We start from the raw sequence: 15450 nt of genomic DNA on the forward strand, positions 1-15450 counted from the left end.
AACTTCCAGAGAAAACACCTGTAGGCAGGGTAGTAGTCCTAGCTGCAGGGAGGGAAATTAAGGATTCATTTCTCAAAGTGACTTTCAATCTTGCAGCTTATAGTGTCATCTTCACCACCACTTCCCACTCTATCTGATGCTACCAATTCCTGACCCTATTGGAGTGCCAATGTGGAGATCAGGCTTATCCCCTTCCCAGGCCAGAATTTAGCTCCCCTAGGTTTGCTAGGTCAGCTCTACTCAATCATCTTCCAGATGACCACAACCTCATGAGAACCTGCATAGAAGCACCCAGCTAAGCCACTTCCAGATTCCTAATCCTCAAAAACCACTTAAGATGATATGGCTTTGTTGTTTTAACTGCTAAATTTGGGGATAATTTGTTACACAGCAATAATACACAAGGAAATACTACAAAACCATTCAACTCTTGATCTCAGCCCCGGTCTTGATCTCAGGGCTGTGAGTTCAGGCCCCATGCTGGGCTCCATACTGGGTGTGGAGTCTACTTAAAATGAATTAAGGCAAAATAACATATTTAGACCACAAGCTTCATGAAGGTTGAGCTTTAAGTCTGTACTGCTTATCATGTATTAACAGCAAAAAGCCCAGTGCCTGCCACAGAAGAGGTGCTTAAATAAATATTTACTAAATATTTGCTCAATGTGTGAATCTACTTGTACTGATATTGACATATGACAAAGTTTTAAAAAGCACTACTAGGTATTTAACGCAATGACTACAAACATACTGATTTAAAGGGTGCCTGGGTGGCTGAGTCTGTTAAGCATCTTGATCTTGGGTCAGATCATGACTTCACAGATGTGAGATCAAGCCCCACGTTGGGCTTGGCACTGGGTGTGAGTCAGCTTGGGATTTTCTCTCTCCTCCTCTGCCTCATCCACCACTCACATCCTAAAATTAGTAAATAAATAAACTGATTGGAAGGGATACATGCATCTTGATGTTTATAGCAGCATTATCAACAATAACCAAATAATGGAAAGAGCCCAAATGTCCACCAAACAATGAAGGGATAAAGAAAAGGTGGTATATCTACACATTGGAATATTACTCAGTCATCAAAAACAGTGAAATCTTGCCATTTGTAACAATGTGGATGGAGCTACAGGGTATTATGCTAAGTGAAATAAGTCAGTCAGAGAAAGACAAATACTACATGATGTCACTCATAGGCGGAATTTAAGAAACAAAACAGATGAACACAGTGGGGGGAAAAAAGGCAGGCAAACCAGAAAACACTCACAACTACAGAGAACAAACTGATGATTACTAGAGCGGAAGATGGGGAGAAAGGTGAGAAAATGAGGTGGATGGATTAAATGGCTGATGGGCGTTAAAAGGGCACTTGTGATAAGCACTGGGTGTTATATTTACATGATGAATCACTACATTCTCACCTGAAACTAATATTATACTGTATGTTAACTAACTGGAACTTAAATAAAAACTTGAAAAATAACTTAAAAAAAGATAAAAAGCGATTGAAATACACTGTGTACAGTATGATCCCATTTTCTTAAAATTATTCTATAGGTGCATCCAAAACAGTAATTTATATAGCTACGCGGTAACCTCTTCATCTGCTTCTATCTTTCCTCAAAAAACCTGTCACTATTTGGCATTACTGCAGAGGTTGTGTATGCAAGGCCCTAGCTGGTCAGCCTGCTGTTACACATACTTCACAGCAGCAGAATCTTGGGCTCTCTTGATCCTCTGAACACCCAGGGCCTAGAATAAACTCTGACACAAAGAAACTCTTATATATTTACTGGTGGAACAATATATAGACACAATCTCTGAGTGTTTTTGTCTTACGCAAATGTTTTACTTGGTCATGTCTTAGCTTGCGATCAGAAACACATCACAATATTAGGGGAAAAAATAAACATACCCAAGTATTTCATCTATATAATGGGCTATGAAACCTTGTTCTAGTTTTATCTCAGGTAAGCTGCAAATATTCCCAATTTAACATTCATGAATATTTATTCAGCAGGCCCTCATGTTCTAAGCATAATGCAAGCCATTGATTCTTTGTTATAAAGGGGGGGGAGGGGCAGAGGGAGATGGAACCTTAGGCAGGTTCCACAACCAGCATGGAGCCCAAAGCTGGGCTCAATCTCATGACCCTGAGATCATCACCTTTCTCTGTGTGTTCACAGGTAAAAAGTTTTATATACCAGCTCTCTTTAAAAGTTTTCTAAACATATTTACCCCACCCATTCACTCTATCACACAGCATTCTGAATACAGCTCCATTTCCCAGTAACTGCTTTGTCAAAGGTCAACAATAAATAATCTCTTTGTTGTTAAATTCAAGTAGCGCCTTTCAGTTCTTTTCTTACTTGAATTTTTTAGTAGTTTTTGACTTTGTTAACCATTTCCTCAGAAGGTTTTTACAAGCTAGAATCTTTGCCCAGTTGCTTACTCACTCAAAATCATTTAATTGAGCACTACTTCACTTACTTAACAAATATTTATTGAGTGCCTGCTATGTGGCAGACACAGTTTTGGGCATCAGAATATAGAAATGGACAAAATAAAGCCCTTTCCAGTACAGTGGAGAGAAAACTGACAAGACACAAATACATGTCACGTGGTGATTTAAATGTTATAAAGAAAAATAATATAAGTTATGCTGATTAGAAGAACCCTACTCAAAAGTGTTCATACTGATTCCATTTATATTAAGTTCTGTAACAGGGAAAACTGACCAAAAATCTATAGTGGAAAAAAATCAGAACGGTGACTGACTGAAAAAGGTACTTAGAGAACTTTCTGGGGTGATAATATTTAGTATCTTGATAAGGGTGTGGGTTAACCCATGTATGCATTTGTCAAAACTCATCAAAATAGTGTCTTAGGCATTTCCTTCTATGTAAATTTTACCTAGAAAACTTTAAGCAAATATTGAACTCTAATGATATGCAAGCTTTAGTACTGAAGGTCAAAATGTACTGATGTCTGCAACCCACTAAAATGCATTTAAAAATTAGATGGAGAGATGCTTGGGTGGCTCAGGGGTTTAGCGCTGGCCCTTGGCCCAAGGCGTGATCCTGGAGTCCTGGGATCAAGTCCCATGTTGGGCTCCATGCATGGAGGCTGCTTCTCCCTCTGCCTGTGTCTCTGCCTCTCTCATTCTCTCTCTCTCTCTCTCTCTCCGTCTCTCATAAACAAATAAATTAAAAAAAAAAACTTTTAAAAGAATAAAACATAAAAGTTAGATGGATAGAGAGATGAAGAGACAGGAGATCAGCAAACAGTAAAATGTCAATTACAAAATAGGGGATCCCTGGGTGGCGCAGCGGTTTGGCGCCTGCCTTTGGCCCAGGGCGCGATCCTGGAGACCCAGGATCGAATCCCACATCAGGCTCCCGGTGCATGGAGCCTGCTTCTCTCTCTGCCTGTGTCTCTGCCTCTCTCTCTCTCTCTCTCTCTGTGACTATCATAAATAAATAAAAAATTAAAAAAAAAAATCTAGTGGTACATATACTGTCAAATTCTTCTAATTTTCAGGCATGTTTGTAAATTTTCCTAGCAAAAGGCTGGAGAAAAATAAGGCAGGGTCAGGGGATGGATGCAGAGGGGCCTGATTTAAATAGGGGGAATCAGAAAAGGCCTCTGGAGTAAGCTAACATTTGAGCAGAGACCTGAATGAGTCATGCAGGTATCAGAGGAGTAACATTCCACACAAAAGTCTAGGCAAATGCAAAGGTCTCTGGGTGAGATAATGCTTGGCCTAATACTCAAATGTCCTCTCCAGACTGGAATACTCTTCTCTCAGAACACTCGTGATTCCAGGCACTGTGATTCCACTGGTAGTTAGCTAAATAACTGAGCAAGTTACAAAGACAGGAAACACAAGAACTAAGAAACTTCTGAGGAAAGAGAGAGAAGATAATGTAAATTTGAAAACTGCTAACTCAGACAGTTACACAAAGAGAATACTGCCTAAGTTACACAAAGACAGTACTGCCTAAGCCAATCAACTTTGGTTCCACTGTTCTATCCTTCAACCACCTCACAACTAATTACCAGGACACATCTTTTTTTTTTTTTTTTTTTAAGATTTTATTTATTTATTCATGAGACACACACACAGATGGAGTCAGAGAGGCAGAGACACAGGCAGAGTCGGGAGAAGCAGGTTCCATGCAGGGAGCCTGATGTGGGGCTCGATCCCAGAACTCCGGGATCACGTCCTGAGCCAAAGGCAGATGCTCAAATGCTGAGCCACCAGGCGTCCCCACCAGGACACATCTTATCATCACTCCAAGAGAACAGCATCCACCTTAGTGCTGGCTATTTTTTCATCTGGATTAGTAACTTCTAAACTTTTCTTTTTTTTTTAATATTTATTTATTTACGATAGACATAGAGAAAGAGAGAGGCAGATACACAGGAGGAGGGAGAAGCAGGCTCCATGCCAGGAGCCCGACGTGGGACTCGATCCCGGGACTCCAGGATCGTGCCCTGGGCCAAAGGCAGGCGCCAAACCGCTGAGCCACCCAGGGATCCCCAGACTTTTCTTTTTTAAAAGCATCTTTTCTTTTAAAATCAAAAGAAATAATCTTTTAATGATTTTATTTGAGAGAGAGAGAGAGAGTGCACGAGTTGGAGTGAGGAGCAGAGGGAGAAGGAAAAGCAGACTACACTGAGCAAAGAGCCCTACAAGGGGCTCAATCCCAGAATCCTGAGATCATGACTTGAGCTGAAAACAAGAGTGGGACACTTAACTGACTGTGCCACCCAGGAGCCCCTGCTTCTAAACTTTTTTTGATGACAGCTACAGAATAAGAAATGTGGTTTACATAAACATCTCTTTATGTACTAGATTACTATTTACAGAGATTTTATATACACAAACACCCACCAGAAAAATAAACTTTCTGGAAACGACGTTTACTCTCACTACAACTGACAGTCTTCAGTATTTTCTATTCTAGTCAATACCGATTTATTTCAATTATATGTTTCAAATGCTGGTCACAATCTACAAACGAGGTGCAAACTTGCAATTTAAAAATCACTTATCCAGGTTACTACAAAAGTCTCCTAACACAAACATCATATCTGGTGGCTACAGGCATGCTGAAGCATTTATTTGGCCCCACAGAATTAAGTTTATGTCCTTACTACCATTTTAAATCATAATGGCTGCTTCTCTCATTTATAAACCAGTTTGTCTGCTATCCTAACTTGTCTCCTTGACTCCTAATCTGTCTACACCACAGTTAGAATGAATGACCTAACTAAAATGCAAACAGGGCTATACTACGATCCTGCTTAAAAGTCATTAATGCTTATTCATGGTTTTCAGGAAAATACTCCCAACACTCTCAGAAAACTATACAAAATTCTTCATAGGACTGTTTAGTCTTCAGTACATATGTCAATTCCTCAAATGCTGAACTCAAGCTGTAACAAAATACTATTTCCTGAGTTCCACTTACACATTTTTATGGATGCTAGAGATCTGAACATGCAGTTGGCTCTACTGAGAATGAAGCCTTCCTCCTACCACTGGTGGCTACATTATTGCTCTACTAACTCCTAACCCTCTTTTAGAAATCTGTGTAAGGATCATATCCTTCAGAAAGTATTTTCTGATCTCAATAGTGTAGGCTACTCTCCTGAAAGACCTCTGTATATGTTCCCATCCACAGCTTGCTAAATGTACCTCTAGCCCAGCCTTAACTGTCCAGTATAGTTGCTCCTTATTTATCTTTACCCTCCCATCAGACCATGAGGTTCTTTTTTTTTCTTTTTAAAGATTTATTTATTTATTCATGAAAGACTCGACCCCAGGATCAAGCCCTGAGTCAAAAGCAGACACTCAACCGCTGAGCCACCCAGGTGCCCCCAGATCATGAGGTTCTTCACAGCTTTGGAATATGTATGTGTCGCAGTGGCAGACTCATGAAACTAGGATAAATGACTAAGTTACCAAAACAGAAAACAGAGACAATGAGAGATTTTTGAGAGAAAAAGGTAGATACTGTAAGGTCTACAACGCTGGTAAGTAAACAAGTGGGGATTTCCAGCAAGTAGCTGAAAATAAGCTCAGAAAAAGATCTGGCCTTGACATACAGATTTAAGAGTTACAGTGATGGCAGAGTATGAGTGCCAACAGAGGAAGAACACGTGGCCAGAAGACCAAAAGCCGAAAAGGGCTGAAATGACTATAGGCAGTGGGCAGAATCAGATGAGCCAGCAAAGAGCACTGAAAAACCAGTTCAGAAAATAATATGGGGCCATGAGCAAAATGACTGTAATGAAAAACTGAGGGCAGTAAGGTAAGACCTCTAGAAGTACAGTTTCAACAGCTCCAAAGGGAACCATTCTAACTGCTATTGTGTAAGAAAGCACTGCATCTATACTTCTTCTATACCATAGTCAAACTGTACCAAATATATGTTTACAAGTCTAAGTCACTATAAATAAGCTTTTTGAAGTCAGAGATAATGAGTGACTCATATTAGTATCATTAATAACTCATATTAGTATCATTAGAGCCGAGTAAAAAAAAAAAAAAAACCTGTTATATAAATCTGGGAGACATGACCAAATGGAATACACACACAGAATAACCCTTTAAAGGAAATCTCAGGAAGCTGAATATTTTCAGTGAGAAATTTAAAAGAGATTAGGAATTATTAAGCAGTAACGAAAAACTGAGTTTGCAATAGAGCTATTAGCAGGGTTAGGTGACTTTTCCAGCACTCAGTGCTGAGAAAAAGGATGGCTAGCTATGCTGGGCCTGGGGAGCAGACCATAAAGGAAGCTAGGGAAGTGAGGTAATTATGTAGTGCTACCCAGTCTTATCTAACAGTAAAAATAAACCAAGAATCAAATCAAGAATGTCTTACAAATTAACACAAGGTTTTTTCTTTTCCCTTCACACTGCACATACTTCATACGTAATTGTTCCCTGTTTTAAAAAGTACTTGATTGTGTAAATTAGTATCAGATTCCAACTTTGATTTCAAATTACTAACCAATGCAAAAATTTTATATATAAATTCAACAGTCGTATTACCAAAAAGCTGCTATTCAAATCTAAGTGAAACTTATAAAAAATATATTTAACATACCCTGATGGCAAAGTTTCTGTGCTGGTATTTCCAGACTGTTGCCGTACAGGTTCCACACACCCATCTGGCTGTCTTAATTTGGCTGCCTCAAAAGCAGAATTACCTCCAGAATTAGAGGCAGCAGGGTCTAAAGTACTTCTAGCTTCAGATCCAAATGCTGCACTGTTAGAAAGAATACATTCATTGTTTTCTGAGGAAGCCAGTATTTCTTGAACTGGAGGATCTTCAACAGTAGTATTAGTGCAATTTGAAGACAAGGCGGTTTCTTCAGATACTATTGCAGTACCCATGACGGAAGCATTATCAGTTGGTGCAGATGAGGATGATTCTCCATTAACTGAAAAGAGAAAAATCAGTAAGATGAACTACCGAGGAATGACAAAGCAAACAACTCACTAGGTACACTTATTTAGTACTTAATTCACCATGAGTACTGTATCAGGTACTGATGAAAATAAAATTAGATTGTATTTTTTCCTGCTCACATTTTAGAGATGAACATGTAAATTAAAGGATACAGTTGACCCTGGAACAACACAGATTTGAATTACGCAGGTCCATGTATTTGCTGATTTTTTTTCCAATACGGTACGAATCTTCTTTATGATTTTAACATTTTCTTTATCTTACTGTATTGTAATAAGGCAGTATATAATATACAAAATAAGTGTTAACTGACTTTATGTTACTGGTAAGGCTTCAAGGTCAACAATAGGCTATTAGTAGTTACATTTGTGGGAGGAATCCAAAGTGATACAAAGACTTTCAATTGGCGGGGTGGGAGGTGGTTGGGGGGTGTATGATGTTGGTATTCCAAATCCCCTCTTGCTCAAGGGTCAACTGTGTGTGTGTATATACATACTAATAACCTTAAGGAAAAGAAAAATCAACATGAGTATAACATATCTTTCCTCCAAATGATCAATTTTGAAAGTCTGCATGGTTTATATAAAAACTTTAAATGATCCCTTTTAATCTCCCTTTTCATATGCAAATAGTAGCTAATATCAAAAATGCTAATAGGGGAAATACAATGGCATTAATGAAGATAGTACTACAGGGGACTGCCAAAAAAGATGCAGAAATTCATTCTACACTTTCTGAAGAATGACCCAGTACTGGGATCCACTAATACAGCTGTCTTAATATTCATTTTAAATGTGACTGATGAATTTCAATTATGTATCCCTATTAAAGTAAGTCAAGTTAAAACTAGAAGGAGAATAGATTATTGACCAAAACCTATTAGAAAATTCCACATAAAATTCTAATTGAAATGGGGAGAGGGAGACTTAATTAAGAGTAACAGAATCTTCAGGTAGATTTTTAAAGAAGGAAAAAGACTTAAATAGTAGAAAGGAAATGTACTATTAAAGGAATCAAACTAATTACAAAAAACCCCCCAAAAACCAAGAGAATGAATCAAGTTCTGTCCAAATATGGGGGAGAGAATGGCTTTGGAGGAAAAAAAATACAAGAAAGAAAATATTTACAGTTACCCCATACCAAACACTGTTAGATAACATAGAGAAATGAAAAAAATAAATGTTCATAGACTAAATTCTGGTGTCCCGCATATGATTTTCACTTAAAAATTATCTCATTTAATATTTATTCTTCAACAGTGCATAAATTAATGTCCAAAAATGGAAAAGCTTAGCAGTATTCTTTTCAAAGCAAAATAACACCAAATGGGAAAAGAATAAAAGAAGTTAATAGTCATAAACCTTTATGCATACTAAAACACAGAACAGTACACAAAACACAAACTGTTAGAGAAAGAGAATGAAATACTAAGTAACACCATTCATTCAAGGCAGAAACTTCTCTCCTATAATAATTCAACAGCAAGTGCTCTCAGCACTTCTCTCCATTGTACCACTACCTCCTGCTCCATCATTTCTTGCTTTCAATACTGGCAACAACCTCCTAATTTTAGTCTGCTTGCTTTTTCTTTTGTCTAACTACAACCCATTTTCCAAATGACAGTCCAAAGAAATCTTTTTCAAAACATTTAACAGATCTTTTCACTATCCTAATTGGATACACCAGTGGATTCCCATTACTACCAGAATAAATTCTAAACTCTTTACCATGGCCTATGATGAAATTAATCTGCTCCATGGCTACCCCTGATTTCTCACAATGGTTTCCTTCTGTTCCTTGCCTACAGTAAACTCCTTCCCACTCAGAGATGTGCACTTACAGTTCCCATGGTATCAGAATATCTCATGACTGGCTTCTTCTCATCATTTGGAGTACATGCTCAATTACATCTTCAAAATGCAATTGAGGCAGTGCTTGAGTACCTTATTTAATGCTGTTCTGACCAGTCCCTAACCTGTTTTAGTTTCTCATGTTCTGAAATCATTTTATGTATTTGTTTTTTTTTTCATTATTAAGTTCAGAGTGTGAACTTAATTGTATTCACTCTTGTATTCACCAACTGTTAGAAAATTCTTGGCACATGAAAACAATAAATATTTGCTATATCAATAAATTAAAGACAAATCACAGAGGAAGAAATAAACTGAACATACTTCTTTCAAAACTATGCAGATTAAAGAGTTTAGTAGAAATATTAATTAAGTGTATGAAGGATTTGATAACACATCTGACTTAAATTACAGTTAGAGATAGGTAGCTTTGAGTTTCCACTATATACATTTTCCATCCAAACACCTCTTAAGGGAACCCTGGGTGGCGCAGCGGTTTGGCGCCTGCCTTTGGCCCAGGGCACGATCCTGGAGAGCCAGGATCGAATCCCGCGTCGGGCTCCCGGTGCATGGAGCCTGCTTCTCCCTCTGCCTATGTCTCTGCGTCTCTCTCTCTCTCTCTCTCTCTCTCTCTCTCTCTCTCTGTGACTATCATAAATAAATAAAAATTAAAAAAAAAAAACACCTCTTAAGAACTTTTAGAAAACCTGAGATGTAAAACACCAAAGGAAAATTCCCAATTATACAATGAGACCATATTCTAACTACAATAAATAGAAACAAGCAATAAAATACAGCTTATTAAAATGTTTACTGAAAGCCTGACGTAATCTGTTTAAGGGTTATCTTAATTGGTCTTTACAGTACAATGCTGAGACAGGTAACAGCATTATTCCCATTTTACTGGTGAAAAAAAAATGATATTTTTATGTCTATAAAAATGGTAGCTCTCCCCCAATCCACAATCAATTTGCTTAGAAGAGAAATTAAATAATACTGAGTTGAAAAAGAAATAATAATGAAATTATAAACTTTAGGGAATTTAATAGCAATGAAAACACTTGTATCAAGTGCTCCTAGACAAAGCCAAAGTATCTAAGGATGTAAGAAAGAATGGCAATAAATGAGCTTAGCAATCAATTCCAGAGCCAGGCAGGAAAAATGGTAAAAGGAATTAAAAGACCAATAAAACAGATCAGAATTTCCTAACTTACTTGATAAGAATCAGCTGGGAAAAAAAAAGAAAAAAAAAAAAAAAAGAATCAGCTGGGATCTCATTGAAAATACAGATCTCAGTTCCTATCCTAGACTTAACTGAATTTCTATGGGGGGAAGAGTCTGGGAATCTGTTATTTTTAACAAATGCTTCAGATGAATTCTTACCAGTAAAGTCAGAGAAGCCATGAAGTGTACCTTTCTGGGTTTTATAAAGAAAAATATATGTTAGAACCACTTTATAAGTCTCAAATATATTAACTAAGGGGCACCTGGCTGGGTCAGTTGGTAGAGCATGTGACTCTTGATCTCTTGAGCCCCACCCTGAGTGTGGAAATGCTTTAAAAAAAAAAAAAAGCTAATTTTTGAAATATATTAACTATGTCAAGAGAAAGAAAAATTGAAAAGACTCATCACCTGGCTGGCTCAGTCAGTGGGGCAAGTGACTCTTGATTTCAGAGGTGTTGAATACAAGCCCCACATTGGGTGGAGAGATTACTTTAAAAATCTTTAAAAAGAAAGTAAAAAAGAGAAAGAAAAAGTCACCACATAGATATGTAAAAGGTGATGAAAGATCTAATATTATTCCACAAAACAGCACAAGACTCCCTTAAGTTTTCTCAGAAAATTCTATAAACCCTTCAATGAACAGATCATTCCTGTGTTATTTAAAGTGGCACAGTACATTAGGGAAGAAAAAGAAAAATGGAGTTTCTTGCATTTATTCTGTGAGGATAATATAACCCTAAAGTTGAAACTAAATAAATTAAAAGATGGCTCAACATTAGGAAATTATATTAGGAAGTCGGACTGTGCAAACATTTAAAAAAGTAGTATGACTATTTTCAATCCAAACCAAAAAGCTTTCAATAAAACCATGATAAAACACTTTAAAAAAGGAATCAAGAAAAATTAGTAAACGATCTAGATTACGCATCAGAAACCCACAGTAAGCATCAAATATGAAAAATATGAACTGTAAGACATTAGAAGAATTTCCATTAAGGTCAGAAACAAATTAAAATCAGGAACAAAACAAGGAAGATCACAATCACCATTCCAATATTGCTGCTTACTTTGACAATGCATTAAGACAAGAAAAAAGTGAAAAATATTGGAAATTAAAAGATAAAACTCATTCACAGAGGGTAAGCTTATTTCAAACACTCATGAGAATAAACTAAAAAACTTAGTATCGATTAAAACATTTTAGCACAATGACCCTATATAAGTTCAACATTAAAATTACCCTCAAGACCTATCTAAACAAACCAGAAAACATTACTAAGAGACATTTTAAAACAAAATGGATGGAGAGAGACATAAAACACCTCTGGATGGAAGATTTAACACTGTTAAAAATAATAATAATAAACTCTCCTTAATATGCAAATACTGGTAAGGAAGCAGAGCAAGAGGAAAATATCACTTATTGCTGGTGGGAAAACAAAGGGTTGCAGCCACTTTGGAAGACAGTTTTGCAGTTTCTTACAAAAATAAGCATACTCTTACTATATAATCCAGCAGCCATGGTCCTCAATCCAGTTAAGTTGAAAAAAACTGCACATGAATGTTTATATCAGCTATATTTATAATTGCCAAAAGCTGGAAGCCACCAAGACGCTTCAAGGTTAATGGATAAGCAACTTTAGGTATATCCATACAATGGAATGTTATTCGGCAGTATGAGAAATGAGATGTCAAGCTACAAAAAGATATTGAGGAGCCTTAAACGCATACTACTAAGTCAAAGAAAGCTCCAAACATCTGATGTTCTGAAAAAGGCCAAACTATAGAGATAGTGAAAAGATCACTGGTTGCTAGGAATGTGGGGAAAAGGATAAACAGGTAGAGCATGGGGGAGTTTGAGAATGGTAAAAAAATCCCTTATGATACTGTACTAGTGAGTACAGTACAACATGTCATGTACTGGTGAGTATATGACAACATGCATTTCTCTTTTCATTTTTTTTTATTTTTGAAGTAGGCTCCATGCCCAGCGTGGAGCCCAACACGGGGCTCACAACCCTGAGATCAAGAGTCAGGCGCTTAATTAATTCACTGAGCCACCCAGGGGCCCCAACAACATGCATTTCTTAAATCTCACAGAACCCATATAACACAAGGGGTGAGCCTTGATGAAAACTATGGACTACAGTTAATAATAATGTATTTATACTTGTTCATTAATTGTAACAAATATACCACAGTAATGCAAAATGTTAATAATGGGAAATTCTGGGCAGGGCAGGATGGCATATCTTTAACTGGAGAGATGATAGATAGATAGATAGATAGATAGATAGATAGATAGATAGATAGATAGATAGATAGATGTATATATCAGTGGTTCTCAACTGGAAACAAATTTGTCCCCCACTCCAAAGACATTTTTACAATGTCTGAAGCTATGTTTGGTTGTCACAACTAAGGGAAAGAGAGGATGTTACTGGCATCTAGTAGGTATAGGTCAGGAATGTACAATACACAGGACAGCCATTCACAATAAAGAATTTCTGGCCCAAGATGTCAACAGTGCCTAAATTGAGATACTCTGATGTGTATGTACCCAGCCACCAAGCAGCGTCCTGTAAAATCAACATCTATCTACGGTAGCTGCAAAATAAACATCTGTTAACATGATATAAGGATGTTTGAAGGAAAATGGAAGGCAGAGAGAGAAAGAGGAGTGAGGTCAGGATCATAGGCTCTTTGCTCATGAAAGAATATGGAGAATTATATGTAAGCTAGTATTTAAAATGTGTGACAGGTAGGGTAGTAGAAGTTTATGCAAAGAAGCATTTCCTTCTCTATAGATAAAAGACCACACCCATGGACTTGGGGTGATTTATTTATTTATTTAATCTATTTATCTATCTCTATTTATTTATTCAGAGAGCACATGTCCAGGCAGAGGGAGGGACAGAGGGAGAGAAGTCCAAGCAGACTACATTCTGAGTACAGAGCTCAATGAAGGGCTTGATCCCAGGACCCAGAGACCGTGATCCAAGTGCAAATCCAGAGTCAGATGCTCAACTGACTGAACCACCCAGGTGCCACTCACTGACTTGGTTTCTTAATGAATGTATCCCAATCCTTAATTCAGCCATTATGACATGTGGGTTACAAGACATATCTGCCTACTTTGTTTAATCCTTGAGAAGTTTCTCTTGTGCTTTATGATATGTACATCTCAAAGCACCATGCATTTGCCCTTATTGCAACTATTCAAATAAAATAGAAAAAGGCAGAAATACTGGAGTATTTGCGTATCATTCTTACTCCTTTTTAAAAGTGTGACATGAAGAACTACTATATATAAGCACTTTAAGTTTCTTTAAAGTCTATTCACACTTGGAAGAAGTGGGTGGCTATGAAGGCGGTAGTGTTCGAGTGGGCCTTTGGTGATGGTGCAGTTCTATATCTTGATTGCAGTGGCAGCTACATGATGCCAGACATGAGAAAACTGCACAGAACTATATACACACACACAACACCAGGAGTAACTGGTGAAATGTTTTGTCAATGCCAATTTCCTGATTTTGAAATTGTATGGAGAGACAATTTAACTGGAGAGATTACAAACTGTATCAAGATACAGAACCATACAAACTGCCTATTTTAGCCTAAAATAATTAATATTTATAGCAACTAACTTATCAAATGGACCTTCTTAATCAAAACTTTGTCAAATGATGGGGCAGCCCCGGTGGCTCAGTGGTTTAGCGTCTCCTTCAGCCCAGGGCATGATCCTGGAGACCCGGGATCGAGTCCCACGTCAGGCTCCCTGCATGGAGCCTGCTTCTCCCTCTGCCTGTGTCTCTGCCTCTTTCTCTCTCTCTGTGTCTCTCATGAATTAATTAATTAATTTAAAAAAAAAAAAAAACTTTGTCAAATGAACAGGAGAGAAAAAATCTCCCTGCAAAGCTCTCTTGTATAATACTGTCTCTGGTAGAATGAAATTATTTGTCTTAAAATTCCTTAGCACAGGCCCACAATCCCATATCTGAAACCCAGGGGGCAAAGTATATTCCATAATCTGTCACTTTTCAGAACTTAGGAAATTAATATGGCACATATATTGCATATTACAGTAGTATGTGAGAAGGCTTGGGAGCTACACACTGTAATTACACAATAATATTTTTGTGGCAAAATGCAGAGATACACTAATCATGGTGAAATATAAATACCTTCAAATCAGTTCTAGTCATTTTGCCATCAAAGTTGTTTACCAAAACATCCTTTTGGTTTTAAAGATTTTAGTATGGGATTAAAACATGTAATGAGTTATACACTGAATATGCACACTCCTACCCATACTCCCACTCCAACATAACTGACTTTTAAAGTTCTTGGTTAGAAAAATAAATACCATATTTGCACTAATGCCTTAAAGATTACCCCACTCCTTGAGAAGTACCTGAATTCATCCTCCTTCTAAAGGATGACAGATCACACAAAAAACATTAGCAGAGTGGTTGCTACCAACAGAAGAGATTCTGGAAGTCTCTGTAAACCAGCCAATAGAATGATGACACAGGGGACTGTTTTGTCAGATGTCACCATTTATCAGAAGAGGTTAAAAACAATCACTAAGCTGGATGAGGGAGTATTATTTGAAGCCCATCAGAGTATAAAAGATGAATGGTATGACTTTGAGACACTATAAAAATCACACACAACACAGTGAACAGGGAGGCATGGTGGATGTCAGTTACAGCTCTTCTACTCCCTAACTGTGATCTCTGTGCCTCAGTTCCTCCCAGGAAAAAGGGAAAGATCTTAGTATCTATTTCAATTTATTATGGTGAAAGTTAAATCAGTAAACAGACATTCAGTGTTTAGAACATTGATAGCACAAACATTAGCTATTATGATTATCCTATGTTTCCTAGTAG

The 15450-nt window shown here is 37.4% G+C and overlaps 1 protein-coding gene across 4 annotated transcripts in view; it reads right to left on the reverse strand.

The window, feature by feature from the left end:
* The window catches only part of WWP1 (WW domain containing E3 ubiquitin protein ligase 1), a 178518-nt gene that overhangs the window by 104097 nt on the left and 58971 nt on the right, over positions 1-15450 (reverse strand). For all 4 annotated transcript variants that reach the window (XM_041768531.1, XM_041768534.1, XM_041768535.1 and 1 more), the window contains one exon: positions 7119-7455. In XM_041768531.1, coding sequence (XP_041624465.1) covers positions 7119-7455 — 337 coding nt within the window. The remainder of the gene's footprint in view (positions 1-7118; positions 7456-15450) is intronic.

Source organism: Vulpes lagopus, chromosome 9 (genome assembly GCF_018345385.1).
Source record: "Vulpes lagopus strain Blue_001 chromosome 9, ASM1834538v1, whole genome shotgun sequence".
Taxonomy (NCBI): Eukaryota; Metazoa; Chordata; class Mammalia; order Carnivora; family Canidae; genus Vulpes; species Vulpes lagopus.